We start from the raw sequence: 15,803 nt of genomic DNA on the forward strand, positions 1-15,803 counted from the left end.
AAGAGTTTTTGTCAAGGCTGCCATCATTGGATAGATTTCGTTTTCCTGAGTACTTGAAAGACTAGTGAGGGCAGAATGGGCCAAACCCTTGGCTAACAGGCAGTTCTCAGCCAGGCATGTGAGGGAGATTGAGGAGACTGAAATCTCGTTCTCTAAACAAGATGAAAGTAGAAGTTTGTTAAGGTAGAGAAAATTTTGAAAGAGAAAGGTGGTAGCTGCTGCAGAGAGCTACTTCTCAGCTGCTCTCCCTGTGCAAGGCAGGAAGTAAACTGGGCTCAGGAGATTCCCACCTGGGAGACAGGAAGTGATAAGATTAGTCCTGCCTCCCTGAACCGGCAGTGGAAATCACTGCCTCCTCAGAGCGAGAACATGTATTTTCAAGATAAAAAGGGATAAAATACAAAATCAACTGAAAAATCACAATACACAATATATACATACTTGTTTAATCCCATTTCATTTCCTTATATTCATTCTGTTTAAATCATATCTTGATTCCATTTAAATCAGTTAACCCAATTAACAACGGTGAACCAGCCCTCATGTATAACACGCATACTGACTTCTATGGTAATCTCTATGGGAGAAGTTCATGTGTATTTAGTGGTAAAACTACAACAGTTTTAAATAATAAGACAAAGTTGGTTAGGGAAACTGAGTGCTTATAAATCTGTTCAAAATATGCATATGTACATAGCTGGGATCCTATGAACTGCTGCTAGCTCCTGGATTCAGAAAGTCCCATGGGAAGCTGCCTGCTGCAAGCCTCATCACATTGTGGGCCCATGCTCCATCCCTGAGCTAAGAGCAGCTGTCATTTGCACATCTACCCCATCGCTCTGGATGGTGGGCACAGCTTCTAGCTACCACCGCTCTTTGTACACATGGGTGCCAATTTGAATGTCACTGGCTGCTGGTTTCCTAATTGCCAGAAAGCAGAGAATAGTTGCAGCAGCGCACCAGTTGCTTCTTGCCACTATTAATGTGCATGCTCACCAGGTTGGCTGTCCATGCTCTCCTTGGCAGAAGAAAAGAAGGAATGGGAAAAGCCCCATGATGTTGTATTGCCTAGGCGGGAAGTACCAATCCCTTCAGAAGGTCCAGTATCACAGACGCTGCTGCTACCCAGCAAAACAGGAAGGCTGCAACAACTACTGATGCACTGCAGCAGGCCTGTGTTGAATCCTTCCAAGGCCACAGCAACTGCCTAAAGATGATGCTCTCAGATGCAGACCCCAAAGTGTATCGATGCTAGTTCCAGTGCTAGAACAACAACGTCCACCAGTTTTACTGCATCCATAGCTTTCTGCTGTCATTGCCATTCAGGGGCATTATATGAAAGGCATGGGACACATTGCATGAGCAATGTGGATCTAGATAGCTCTGCCATCCTATATACAAAAGTGCTTTCTTGTAGGGAGGTAGCAGACAGAAAATTCTCGCACAGAGTGCAAAGTTGGCTTACTCTGCTCTGCCTGCCTTGAATGGAATGCCATTTTCACTGAAAAATCTGGAAGCTACTTTTACGGTGTTATGGTAATTTATGTTATGTTAGCTGAAGGTGGTCTTTATGAATGGGCTGTAAATCAAATGAGGGAAGAATCTCAACAGCAGGGTAGACCAGTTACTGGACACAGCACGCTTGCTTGAGTAATCTGTGTACATTTCAGGAAATGTATACCTTTCTTTGCAACGTGTTGCCATGCCTCTTGCTTTATATGCACTGTACTGAATGATAGGGATGATCTCATCTGAAGGTGGGGACAGAAAAACTTAAACTCTCAAAGAAAATCTGCAATGACATGGCTATGGTTGCCTGCCCTGCAATGGGTATGCAACATGCCTCTGGACAGATCACAAACAAAAGATTTCAAGCAAAATCTTTTCGCTGTGGGTGATATCACAGTTTCAGCAAAAGCTATATGCATCTGTTCTTATTTTCCCCCAAGAAGTAAACAATGACTGGGAATGAAAATTTATGCTATGTTAGCTGAAGCTGATCTTTAGACTTTGGCTGTAAATCAACTGAGGGAAACATCTCACCAGCTGGAGATGAACTTTCAAAAATGCTTTGTACTCCAAAGTAAGTGAGGAGGGTGTTGATTTGTCTCCAATTTCCCTATTTATATCCAGTGTTAGGACTAAACTACATGTTATACTGGGGATTCATAACTGGATCTTCTGGCATGAGCTTCATTCTTAAAAAGCAACCTTGGGCGCCTCCAGGATTGGAGCTGCCATGCTGGATGTGTGTGTGAATTGGTTCTTCACATGCCATTGTCTCAATAAACCCAGTGGTGAAAAAAGAAAGATACGATATGGGTGTCCATTAAAGCACACATTTGAAGATTCAACCACAAAAACTCCACATAACATGTACATTGACTCTTAAGTTGTTGAAATGTGTTCAAGAGATGATGCCAAGTAATCTTTTAATATATATTTACATTATTGCCCAGAGGTATTGCATGTGTAATTTTGCTTGGCATTATGCTCTCTGGTGGTGGTGGTGATTTATGTTGATCCTGTAGGATTTTTGAGGCATGAGACGTTTGGAGGTGGGTTGCCATTGCCTGCCTCCACATGGGCTGAGAGAACTGCGACTGGACCAAGGACACCCAGCAGGCTTCATGTCTCTCTGGACAGACCATTTATTGAAACTACAGTTTTAAATCAAGTGACATAGTTCATACCTACCAATCTGGGTCAGCCATCTGGCTATGCAGCCATATACTTCATCCAAGATTATTATCACCACTAGATTAATAATCACTGCAGTTGCAGTCACAGTTACTCTAATATTAGACCGGCCAGCTGGAGATGAACTGATGGCTAAAGCTGCTGCAGTGGAGATTCGGTATATGATAACCCCAAAAACAATTGCAAATGTCAGCCCAATCTGGAAATTAAAAGGAGTATATTACATGTTGTAAAAAAGCTCTAGATACTTTAAAAAGGGTTGTTACATCTACATGATAAGGAAGTCCAGAACATCACACTGTACTAGTCAATGTTTCAGTCCTTGCATATGTCCTGCTTCAATATGGTACCTTTTGGTCTGTGTGGGGAGCGATTATGTAGCTGTCATGATTTGCCCAATTAAGAGGACAGCGGTGTTGGCAGTATTTTGTACTTGCTGTGGTTTATTTGTTTTGCATAACATTTCCAATTGTGTGTTGTAACTGACTTTTACTGGTTGTTATTGGATTTTTTTATGTATCAGTAAGCCACTGCGGAGGCTGAGAGGGCCAAAAGCTGGAGACATATCAAATAATCAATCAATAAAACGCAGGTTGCTTTCAATGCATTACTTTACTTTACTTTACTTTAATGGTACAGTTCTATCAGCCTAGAGACCATGAGCTAAATGACAATAAAAATCCCCTGAGATAAAATTAATAATTCATTTTCTATCTATCATTACCCTAGAGAAGAATTTTGCAAGTGATAAGGTTATACTAGGATCTGACCCAGCGAGCAAAAATTTCAATTTATTGCCTATGAGTGCATCAGTAACTCTTTGCAAATAGGGAGAAATAAATTTCTTCCTTATGTGCGTGAATAGGCTACATTCTAAAAGACAGTGCTCCAATGTGTCTATCTGCCCTGATGTGCAAAGGCACGTCCTATCAGAGTAAGGCCTATTACTATAACAGTCTTTTAACAACTGAGATGGAATTGCATTTAGCTGAGATAGCATGAAAACTCCTCTATAGCGTGGCACAGATAAAAAGTATATGTAAGCAGGAGGGGCTTTGGGGTACAAAAGGCCCAAGTAAATAGGGGAACACACCCTTCAAGCTCACATACTTGAGCTAGATTGATCTAATTAAAAAATTGTTTGGAAATTATAGTATTGGCAGAAGTCAGCTCTAAAGCTGTTAGATCCGTAGGCTGATAACCTAATAGGGAGAGTCTTGATTCAACTAACTCCCTCCAAGGGCTTAAATAAGAATAAGAGGGATAAATATCCATAATTGGCGAACAATATTTTCGGCCAACACCTAATTTTTTCAATATTGTTCTAAATCCTGGACCAACTAAAGTACATACAAAAGTTAAACTTTTAAAAACTCAGGCTTCCAAAAATCTGGCATTGCAAAGAATTTGAAGTATTTATTAAGTTATACTTACCATGAAAATAATGCTCACGAAATTTGTAAAGTATGCTGGAAAACGATCTTTCCATGTCAGTTTTTCTTTTTCAGTCTAAAGCATGAAAGAAAAACACAACAACCTACTATTTAGTATAGTAGCAGCTGAACAATTGTGCTTGGCATTCAAGCTCCGTTGCGTGGCAAAGCAATCAAACACAGAACTTTATTGAAGTACAGAGACAAAGTAACAGAAGTAACATTTTGGAATAAAAGGTAATTGGGACAGGGTGAAGTCAATTCAGTGACTTCAATGGAACTAGAACCATATAAAGAGGGCAAAAGAGGGCAAAATTTGTTTCCAAGTGGAAATAATTTCAGCATCCATCTTAGCCCTCAAGCAACTTTTTATAAAACAGGTCTTCAGAGGAACTGTAAAATAATATTTATTTATGTTTAGGTTAAAATGGCACAGTCTTTCCCTCCTTGGAACTATTTTCATTATTTTTTCAAAACTCTTAGGCATTTATAATACAATACTATTTGGATAGTTTCTGATAGCCTCATTCTGGAAAGATCACATTTACTGTAAGCATTCTATACCTAAAGGCCAACAGCATATTATTATAACTGCATGTAGGGTTGCCAGGTCCCTCTTTGCCGCCGCCAGGAGGTTTTTTGGGGGGAGCCTGAGGAGGGCGGGGTTGGGGGGGGAGGGACTTCAATGCCATAGAATCCAATTGCCAAAGCGGCCATTTTCTCCAGTGGAACTGATCTCTATCGGCTGGAGATCAGTTGTATTAGCAGGAAATCTCCAGCTAGTACCTGGAGGCAACCCTAATTGCATGGCTGTCAACTTGCTACTGACCCATGTCTCCCAGCAACCTTAGTTAAAACAGGCCCATCATATCACTGTGACCTATTATGCCACTTTTGCCACCCCGGCTCCACTTCACTGGCTGCCCCCTTCCCAGAGTGAGGAAACTCTGAACTCAATGACATCATTCATCTGCTTTAAGGAAACAGTATGTCAGGAGGAGCTGTGGATGAGTAGCAGCCAGGTGTTTGAGGTAACATATCATTTGGCAACCAAGTTCAATTTTTCAATGTTACCAGTGGCACACCTGAATATATTGGTTTGTACATGCTGTGCAGCCACTCACAAGGATGGATGAATGTCAGTGAGAGTAAATAAATTTGTTTCACTATCCTAATGGGCCCACTGTGCTCCTAGCATGGTTCTCTCGACTTCTTTCCAAGACAAGGGAACAGCAATGGCTTTCCCAGTTTTAGTAAAAGTTACAAAAATGGTAGTCTGGCTCGCATGAGGACCTGCATATGGCTCTGCATTTGTTAATGCCAGCAGAGAAGAAAACATGAACAGTGATAAGGAATCTCAAATACACTTTAGCGCAGTGTCTCCGTATCTCTGTCGAGGTCTGCCTACATTTCCTGCAGTTGCCAAAAGATGCTGCTTGTTTCTTAAAGTTCCACTTGTTAATCAAAAGGACAGGATGAGACAGCTTTCCCCCTGTTCTGATTCCTTCTACCTTCTTCCCTTGTCTGCTGTAGTAGGCAGGTCTCCAGTGTTCCCCTACAGCAGGCCAGGAAGAAGGGTGAAAAAAGACTAATGTGGACAAACTGAACAGGAAATGCAGCATTTGCACCCTCTACTGAAGTCCTGGGAACTCTTAAAGAGATTGTCTACATCTCTGGGTTGAGACACAGAACTGAATCTTGCAGATATCGTTTCCTAACAGCAGTGCATTCCTCTAGTGCAAAGAGCCTTAGTCAGGTGCAACCGGCTTTTGCATTGGCAGAAGGGTCGCTGTACCAGAGGAAAGCCGTGCTGTTAGAGGAATGGATCTGCTGATTAAACTTGCTTGTTTAGCCTTTTAATTCATTGGGCAATGGCCTTTTTATTTCTATATACTGTCACTGAGATAATTTTATTTGCAGGACCCAAAGTCAGGACACGATTCATTACTAACACATATGATAGCAAATGTATATGATAGCATCCTATATGATTACAGGAGCCCAATATAAGAACACCAGACACTCAATGTTACATGCACATAACATGCATGTTGTCTGAAAAAACAACAGCAGGCAATTCTTTCAAGCACACGGCACGTGCACCATTGCAAAAGTGCCACACCGGTCAATACATAAGGAATAACCATGCAGTGCCATTCCAAACAGTCTCAGTAAGGGTGCCGACAAAAGGAGCTGGGGGGAAAGGGGAAAAGAAGTATATGTGAATATTAGACAACCAAGACACAAAGTTTAGAAAAGAAATTAATGTTGGTTTCTATAGTCACTCATAGTTTCCGAACATTTGAATGAAATGTACCAATTTCACCCCAGCCATGACTTTCTTAACTCTTTGTCGCCATTTGTTTGCTGCCTCTTCCGGCAATTGCAGGCCCTTCTGATGGCATTCAAAGGAAACAAAAAATGGTCATGCAATATGGTTGTTACAAAGCATTGACTTGTTTTGGCAAATAAATCAATACCTTCTGCAGAAAATGGACATTTTTCAGCTTAAAACAAACAAACAGAAGCTGTCTATTACATGTTATGGGCAAATGCAATTTATGAAGTTAATTAACATAAGGAAGAAAATATAAAATAAAGCCACAAGAAGACTACCACTATTATCTGGTTAAAATAATTCTGAAGGGCACTGCATACAAAGTTAAGATTCTGACTTTTATAACTTCTGCAATTTGCAAAGACGTCTGATCTCCTATTTAATGGAGGGACGGAAACAGTGGAATTCCCTAAGATCTGTTATGGAACTGGTGTTCTTTAACTAATTTAAACTGATCTGGAATCAGGAATTATTTTCCATATTGTGTGTACCTTTATTACACACACACACACACAATATATATATATATATATATATATATATATATATATATATATATATATATATATATATATATATATATATATATATATATATATATATATATATATATATATATATATAATTCTCAATGTGGCCCCATCTGTGAATACTTAAATCCAGAGATTGGGGCCATGGACAGACAAGGTGGATCTATCTATAAACCTGAAAAAAGTGTCAGGTTTGCAGAAAAATCCAAAATCTAAATAAAATAAAATACAAATTGTGGGGTAACCCTGCCAATGATAAAAGTGCCCCAGTGGCCATTGCTAGGCAACCACAACAGTATTGCCAGTGTTCAAGCCTTGGTTTCTGACAATCAAAGGCAGGAGAGGGAACATGGCCATTTCCAGGGCTGTTTTGGCCTTGAGGGCCAATTCATTGGGGCTAGGACCAGCAGCCACCAGACAGAACAGCATCGTAGGCACCAACTCAACAGGAGAGGGTTCTTGCCTTCATGCCTTGCTTCTGGATTTCCTCGAGGTATTGAGCCGGTCATTATTGGAAACACAACAGTGGTCTAGAGAGACCTTGGTTGGCTCCTGCAGGACTCTGTTTATGTTCTTATATTTTGTAGTATAAACAAAGGCTCTGTGTTAGCCATTAGAAATAACTATGAGCAATGGTATGCTAAAAATTAGCAGGTTACCATGACAGACATTATGTTTATTTGAAAGTGAATCCCTTTGCTGTGCCAATCTACACAATATTCTGCTGGGTCAAATGTTATTGAACTGAATGAGGTCTATAATGACAAAAATGGTGCTTGGCAAGAATTGTTCATATCTTATCTAGCATGAGAAGAGCTGCACTAGATGAAAGGGAACTTTCCTGCTCCCCCACACTTTTTGTTTTGCCCCCCAAAACTGTGCACACTGAACAGTGTGGAGGGCAAACGGGAGGACTGCAATGTGGGGAGATATAGTTACAGAAAATCTCCCTCCCCCTCTTCAACAAGAGGAAGAGCGTCCCACAAGCAGAAAAACAGGGTAAGAGCCAAGCCATAATGTTTTCTCAGACTTTCACAAAGCTGTTTTTTTTTAAATTAGAGATCAATATACTTGCCAGATCAATATGTTTATGCTTTATGTTTCGAGATATGAGAGAACATTTATTCATAGCATATTTATGTATCACACAGAAGAAAAAGCAACAAATATCAGTATATTGTTTGTAATGAAGATGATTGTAGTGACAATGGGGGAGTTTCAAAAGTGCATCTAGATATATCAGGACAAGGAATTAGACATGTGGTTTATTTCCATATAAAATCCAGGACTTGAACAAAAAGCAGGTCAATCTGTTCATCAGTAGGGTGGGTTTCTAGATTTAAACCAGGTTTAAGCCAGTAAATATAGACCGATATTGACAACTGGACTTCTTCCATTCCAGGGTATCATGGTGGTCAAGTTGCTGGTACAATTCTGTCTGAAATTATGCTTGCAAGGCAGATTCAGATAGCAGAGAGTAGAAACATAGAGCTGGAAGGGGCCTCGAGGTTCATTTAGTCTAACCCCTTGCACAATGCAGGAAACGCAGAGTAATCTGATTTATTCTCAATTGTTAGCTGTGGTATTCCTTTCAAACCTGATGCACATTGACCCCCCCCCCCCACATGCTCTCACACAACCATCAGAATTCTCTGTCCACCCTGTTGTCCCCCACCCATTTTGGGGAGCTGGAGATTGCTATATAGGAGTGCCACAATACAACAACCTTTTAAAAAATGTCTCCACATATTTTCATAGATACCCTCCCAATTTAAAAGGCAGGCTAAGATGTGAGTGATTCTCTTCTGTTATGCTAATTCCTGCAACAGCTACAAAGAAATAAATTGTAATTCACAGAACTCCTGCAATTGCACTGTTCCTGAGTCCTTTTGCTTTTTCCAAAAACATTTGAAGTAGCCAGGTAGAGTATGGGTAGAGAAATGTCCCAGTAGTTATAGAGCAGTTCACCAATAAAATGCAAAAGAAGGAAAGCAAGTGATGGGGTTGTTTTCTTTCAATCAAACACAAGGTATAATTTCCCTTTCACACACACAGAAAGCTGCTCTTGTTGATAGCATCCTGCTATCTAGCTGGGGAAACACTGTTTTTTTACGGGTTTAAAATAAAGTCAGTTTTCTAGCCAAAAGAACGGGCTGTTCTTTATTTGAGCATGAATGCAAGACAACGTAACGTGGAAATAGGAAAAAAAAACCTGCACTAGTTGGGTGGCTGAAAAGGGGAGAATTTTCCATGTAAAAGTCTCCTGTTGAATTGCATGCCTGCTCACTGACCCTGAAGTGATAAACTGTTAATAGTTGTGCACAGTACCCACAATAGTGACATTTTATGTATGACAAATGACCCACAGCTATATCCATTCTAAGTCTAGCTACCAAAACAATTAATAGTGAGCTTGCACCAATGGCTCCGTGATAACAGAAAAGTCTTCTGTTTAAGAGAATAATCTCCAATTCTAATCCCCAACAGGCTTTGACTCCAGGAACTATTTCAGTGCCATGTAACAGCTTGGTATATAGATTGAAATCTATATATGTGGTAGTAGCTGTTTCCAGCACAGTATAGATCCAATGCTGATCCTAGCTGTTGCAGTAGAGTGGTTTCATAGGACAGATGGTGACACCAGCTCAATGCAATGCACCAAAATGTTATGACAGCACCTGTCCCTTTCTGGGTGTTTACTTGCTGATAACATAAAATGTTCAGACAATCCCCAGAAAAACACACACACATGAATCTTGATTTGCAATTCAGACATATGAAAAACCATCCACAAAACCTGATCAACATATACAAATCCACGGAAAATGGTAACTCATGCTAACTTTAACCTGGAAAATGAAGCAAACGAACAGAGAATGAAGCAAGTGAAGCTAAAGCCAGACTAGACCAGGGCAAGACTGGTATGTATCCAACAGGCTTCCTTGGACTGGACCCTGGAAGAGGGGGACAAAGACTTATCAGCTAGAATACAGACCCACAAGGTAGCTGTACAAATGTAGCCTCCCCATGACAGCATGGGCCATTTCACACATTATGCAGACAATCACTGCACTAAACCACAGCTCCCTGATAAGTATTCTTCTATGATACTAATTCGCTGCATTCACATTTTTAGTGTATGCCTAATGTATAATGTGTGAACTGGCTCTGAGAATACTCGGGGGTGAGTTAACAGGAAAATCTATTGAACTGACAAAAGGAGTGGGGTAATATCCAGGTCTGGCAGGGTCCATTTTTCAATACGCTTACTCCTGTGTTATCTGCAGCCTCTCTACTTAAGTTTGCCGTATCAATTTTTTGTGATCCAAAATCTATATATATAAACACAAACTGTGCCAGTGATGGTTTGGTTTGGGGGCTATGAACAGAGGCTGCATTGTCTTGTCAAGATGCAGGGCTCTGGCTCTGAATCTCTTCTACCCGGCTCTACCTGTCCTTCCAGATTCTAGCTTGCTGGAAATCTTTGCTTCCTGACCAATCCTATTTTTGTTTGACTTCAGCTCTACCAAATGAGATCTACATTATTTATTGAAATGGACTTGATTCATTATGTTCCAGTTCTGTATCTGTTTCATTATGGACTTGATTCATTATGTTCCAGTTCTGTATCTGACTCCTGACCTATCCTTTCTTTATTACTCCATTTCTGGCCCCTCTAGCATGTGGAAAAACAAGAGCATGGAATGTACCAAAGGAAGAGAATCTCAAAAGATTCTTCTGTTTAACCCATGATCTACTGACACCCAGGGTATTTTGTAAAAATGTACAAAGATCCCTGGAAACACAAACACTAACAAATTTATGTTCTCTCTCCCTCTTTCTTTATCTATAACTGTCTCTTTCATAGCTAGTGATTCAAAGCATAGTGTACATGAGCAGCAGATCCAACTGGTATTTGAGGATCTACTATCGATAGCCAAACTTAAATTTTATTACAATTGCCAACTTGATTGGAGCAGCAATGAGAGAAGGGGAGGGAGTATAATGCAATAGTTTTCTAATGGAAACACACACACTACTGTTAGTCCTGACGAGAAACGGTACCTGGACTGTTCTACTGCAGGACAAACAGTAGTACAATTGCAAGGGCAAGCATGGGTCTCCCTTAGCATCATACTTAATCTCTTAGTTATCCCACAGATTCTGCCTACCAGAAAACTTGGACGTGTTCACCATACTAAATTCAGAGAGGAAATGCACTTCTGTGACACTAATTCACATGCAGTTCCAGTGTACATTATGATTAATGAAACTATACGCAGATAAATGTGAGCACATGATAATCTGTCTACATATGGGTATCATGTTAATCCTTACATATGACAGTAAAATCCACACTGGAATTTTATAGCATCTGAAATGAACAAAGAAATAATGCACTCACTAATGTGTGAAAGCAAGAGAAGAACACATTACTACAGAGGGTCTGACCAATAAAAACTCGCATTTAGGGAACCACTCTTAAATGCAGACATGAGCTAGAACACACAGCACAAGCAATTTATGGAGTTCACTACTACAGGACATGGTTATGACTAATATCTCAGAACGATCAGTACAGTGACTTCCAAGCTGTGTGCCAGTGCACACATGTATGCCATGAGAAAACGGTGAAAATAAATTGTCCCAAATATCTACCAAACACAAAAGGCTTCCTAGTGAGTCTTTGCTTATGTTACTGTTCCTCCAATCATGCAGAAAAACAGGCGACAGACCATTCTTACTAATTTGGAAGTAAGACTAAAGTGTGTTTCCTACAATAATTCAGAAAACAATAGCCACAGCTATCACAAGGTTTGGGAAACAAACCTTGTGACAGCTGTGGCTATTGGTCTAAGTTTCTATTAAACTGTTTCTATACGGATACATTGATGCCATTTCTATACGGCTTTCCACAATTTTACAGGTTTTGAATAAATTACCCGTGTTGTTGTTCTGGAAACTCCTATATTATGCACTTACTTGGAAGTAAGCCCTCCTGAACTCAGTGGTACTTCCTTTTGAGTAAACATGTAAGAAATTACTGGAAACCTGCAGCAGTGAACACACTCACTATGTCGACAAAACCCACAAGGGTACGATAACAAAGGGAACTCATTTGTCCCCAATTAAGCATCCTTTATTGTAGCTCCCCGCCTCTCCTCTCCTATTTCTAACTGTCCCTTGTATGTCTATCTTTCACTCTGGTGTACATCCCATTAAGGAAGACGTGTGTGTTACTGTATGACATTATTATAAACAGAAATCCCTTAACTATAAATAAAAAAATTGTTACCTTACCTCTTTATTTCTGTATTCTTTTCTTAGTGACTTTTCTAATACTTTCGCTTCATACTCAGCCCTTGGGTGATCCTGCAAATATCATATATTCAAATGAGCTGTGAAACTTATTGTCTTTCAGTACAAAGGTCGAAGAATTAAAATAAATCAACTGGGTGCTCTGATTTAATTTAATGTTCTTGCATTAAGTCATTAAAATGTGTTTCAAGCGCCAGTCTACCCTAATGCAACTAAATGGCTAAAGCTATCATCTGATGCCCTTGCACCAACGGTGAGACCCCAGGTCTGCTGCTAATTCATTAGCTGCTGTAAGCATCACTGTCTCAGGGTTGCTGCTTCAGACTCCAGCATAACAGAGCACCACGGTGCACCACACTGTGTAGGGAGAAGGCGAATTGTGGCCACTACCATCAAAACAGAGTAGGTGCAACCCTGCAACTTCAAATGTTTTGTTTTGAGGCCGCTCATTTGTAAAGCTTTTCATGTTAGCTGACATTAAAACAGCAAATACCCGGCACAATTCTTGGGGACCCAATAAATTGACATCTGCTGAAATATCAAATTTGTTGATACCTAAGATATTCCTCCTATCAATTACCCTGATCTGTTTTGCCAAAAGACCGTATTTCAGATTATCCAAATACACTCAAAAAAAGATGTGGAAAACAGTAAGAAGTTGAAGGAACAAGACAGCCAAAGATTCAGAAAGTACCTTCAAAAATGCATTAGATGGAGGTGGGAATGGATATGAAAAAGTCCCATCACTGGGATTTATAAAGGAAGAAACAATCATTGCAGTGGAAGCTCTAAAGGAAACCAGATGCTGGGAAAAAAGGAATGAGGTGAGATCAAAAGGTATCTTTCACCATTAGATAGATAAAAAGGTAAAGAATTTACAAAAAAAAATTCCAAACCTTGACTGCCTCCTTCAGGAAACCATAAAAAACACAAAAAAACACAAAAAATTAAGGTTACTTTACTATTGCAAAATTGTGCAAAGGATACAACTATTTTATTCATGCCCAGCTGTCTCTTTGAGGAAACTGTCTCCCTTTGTATTTATACTGAGGATGTAATAAAACATCTCATCACAGGGAAAAACATGATTTTAAATATTTAAGCAGTGTGGAGTTCCACAGCCCTGATGAATTTATGAGGCACATGGGATGCGAGTCCCTGTGGTAGAACTCTTGGATATATACAAGAGCTGCATGAGAAAGCCTGTGGTTATGTTTTGGCACATACATCCCTCATTTCAATGTGACTTGTACTGCAGCAATTCCTTGGGATTTTGAGCCGTGCCATTTACCTACTTCCAATGGTCAGCAGGATTTAAGTGCATGCTTAAGCGCTTAACTCAGTGGACCAAATTAACTGGAGTGGAGCATGTTAGATGAAATATAAAATACGTTCCATTAACTGCAGTTATCTCAGGACACAGGCTACTGCACTTGACAAAACCCTCTAAGGTATTTGTCACTAGAAGGATACAGTTAATCCTCTTCACTTTCATGTAAGCTAACAACAAGGTGCCAAAAATAAAAGAACAGTTGTCTTAGGGTATCCGATTGTTATCTAGTAAGTGAGACCTCAGTACCAGGTATGCAGTTTATATTAGCACAGTGGCATGTCTATGAGCACCCAACAGGATCAGGGCCTTAGAAACCAGATGCTCCTGAAGGCTTTTCCAGATGACAGAGTAGAAGCAAAAACCCATCCATTAAAAACTTTCCAAAAATGAATTTATATTAAGAATTAGTTATGGCAAATCCATAATGCTCCCTTAAGTTCATACTAGGACAATAAACGTTTCCTGGCTTTAATAAACAGTCACTGGGGTATCTACAAGATTTGTTTAATCACTTCATCCAACTTTTGAATCTGGTGCTGTGCTTTGCTCTGACAGCTGTTCGTGGGAGGATACTCCGCAACTCCGAGTAACTGTCTTGTGTTTTACCATCTTTGCCTTATTGTCTTGATTTGTCTTTTCAGCAGGTAACACAGAGAGCACTCATAAGCAGGTCTACTCAGGTCTTTTCAATGGGGCTTACTCCCAGGAAAGGGTTCTTAGGATTGCACTGTTAGCTCAATGTGTAATATTTAAATTCATTTTAATTATATGCATATTTCCAAATGTACCGGCGGGCAATACGTTTCCAGCCACTGTTCAAAGTGCTGGTTCTTACTTTTAAAGCTGTCAATGATCTCAGACTGGAGTACTTTAAGGACTGTGCCTGCCTGACTCCCCAGATCTTTCACAAAGGTGCTGCTTAGGTTTCTCATCTTCTGAAGTTAGATTAATAGGAGGGAAGGGCATTCTCTGTTGTGGCACAACACCTATGGAAGTCTCCATCTAATTCTTTTAAACTTGTGCCTTCTTCTGACTAGGAACCAAGTCAAGGTGCTTGCATTTTCCATGGCTTTTGGCAATAGATAATGGGGGTTACCGCACTTTGTATTCCCAGTGATGTATTAAGAGTTTGAAAATGTTATAAAAAACATCGCTTTAAAAGGGTTTTTGGATACCGCGGCTTATAAATGGTTGGAAGACGTCTTCACAGCTAAAGGGGCCAAACGAAGTGCGAACAGTATTTTTATAACATTTTCAAACTCTTAATACATCGGTGGGAATACATAGAAAGTGCGAACAGTATTTTTTATAACATTTTCAAACTCTTAATACATCGCTGGGAATACAAGTGCGGCAATCCCCATAGATCGGCTTTTTTCTGCTGCTCCTTAGTTGATTGTTTTTAAAGTTGTTGTCATAATTTGTATTATTGATGGTTTTATTGATTTATTTTATTTTAGTGATATTTTGTAAGCCGTATCAAAAGGCAGCATAGAAATATTGTAAATAAATTAATAGCTCACTAAAGCAGGGGTTCCTTACATGGTGCTCATGGGCGCTATGGTGCCCGCTGCTACCTTGGCACCTACCATGTGTTTTTAGAAAGTGGGTGAGGCCGGGGGGCTTTTGCCCAGCAAGGCTTCTGATTGGCAGATTTTTAAAAAGTTGCTTCAGCAGCAGCTGCCCCCTCAGCACAAGCATCTTCACAGCGTGAATAAACATAAGCTGTGTATGCAAGAAAATATTTTTAAATAATATGTTCATTTTAAAATAGATCCTGCGAAACAGAGCTTCTGACTGAAATGCTGAATAATTACTATTAGTTATGCATGACCTCACTCTTGGACATTTTGTGGTTGGCTCTGCCTCCTGCAGACATTTCATACTTGGACCCCACCACCCTGTGACACAGTTCCAAAGGTCCCCCAGCTCAAAAAGGTTGGGGACCCCTGTACTAAAGGTAAGCCAGTAAATGATTTTGTTACTGGAAGTTCATAACCAAAACTAAACAGCCACTTGATACCATCCTCATCAAACTTTTAAAGCAGTGCTAGACATATCAAATGTGTTCAGATTGTTTTTTACTTATTTAAAATATTTACATTTGCCTTATCTGCTTAGACTCAAGGCAGTTAATAAGGCAATAAAAA

General features: G+C 39.9%; 1 protein-coding gene across 3 annotated transcripts in view; it reads right to left on the bottom strand.

Annotated features, from left to right (window-relative positions):
- Positions 1-15,803, bottom strand: part of ANO1 (anoctamin 1) — a 109,561-nt gene that overhangs the window by 18,776 nt on the left and 74,982 nt on the right. For 2 of the 3 annotated variants that reach the window (XM_056851823.1, XM_056851822.1), the window contains 5 exons: positions 13,217-13,228; positions 12,303-12,374; positions 6,451-6,528; positions 4,135-4,209; positions 2,698-2,899 (listed from right to left, as the gene is read on the bottom strand). In XM_056851823.1, the coding sequence (XP_056707801.1) occupies positions 2,698-2,899; positions 4,135-4,209; positions 6,451-6,528; positions 12,303-12,374; positions 13,217-13,228 (439 nt within the window). The remainder of the gene's footprint in view (positions 1-2,697; positions 2,900-4,134; positions 4,210-6,450; positions 6,529-12,302; positions 12,375-13,216; positions 13,229-15,803) is intronic. The other variant, XM_056851824.1, reaches the window with a different exon arrangement.

This window comes from Euleptes europaea, chromosome 6, assembly GCF_029931775.1.
Source record: "Euleptes europaea isolate rEulEur1 chromosome 6, rEulEur1.hap1, whole genome shotgun sequence".
Lineage (NCBI taxonomy): Eukaryota > Metazoa > Chordata > Lepidosauria > Squamata > Sphaerodactylidae > Euleptes > Euleptes europaea.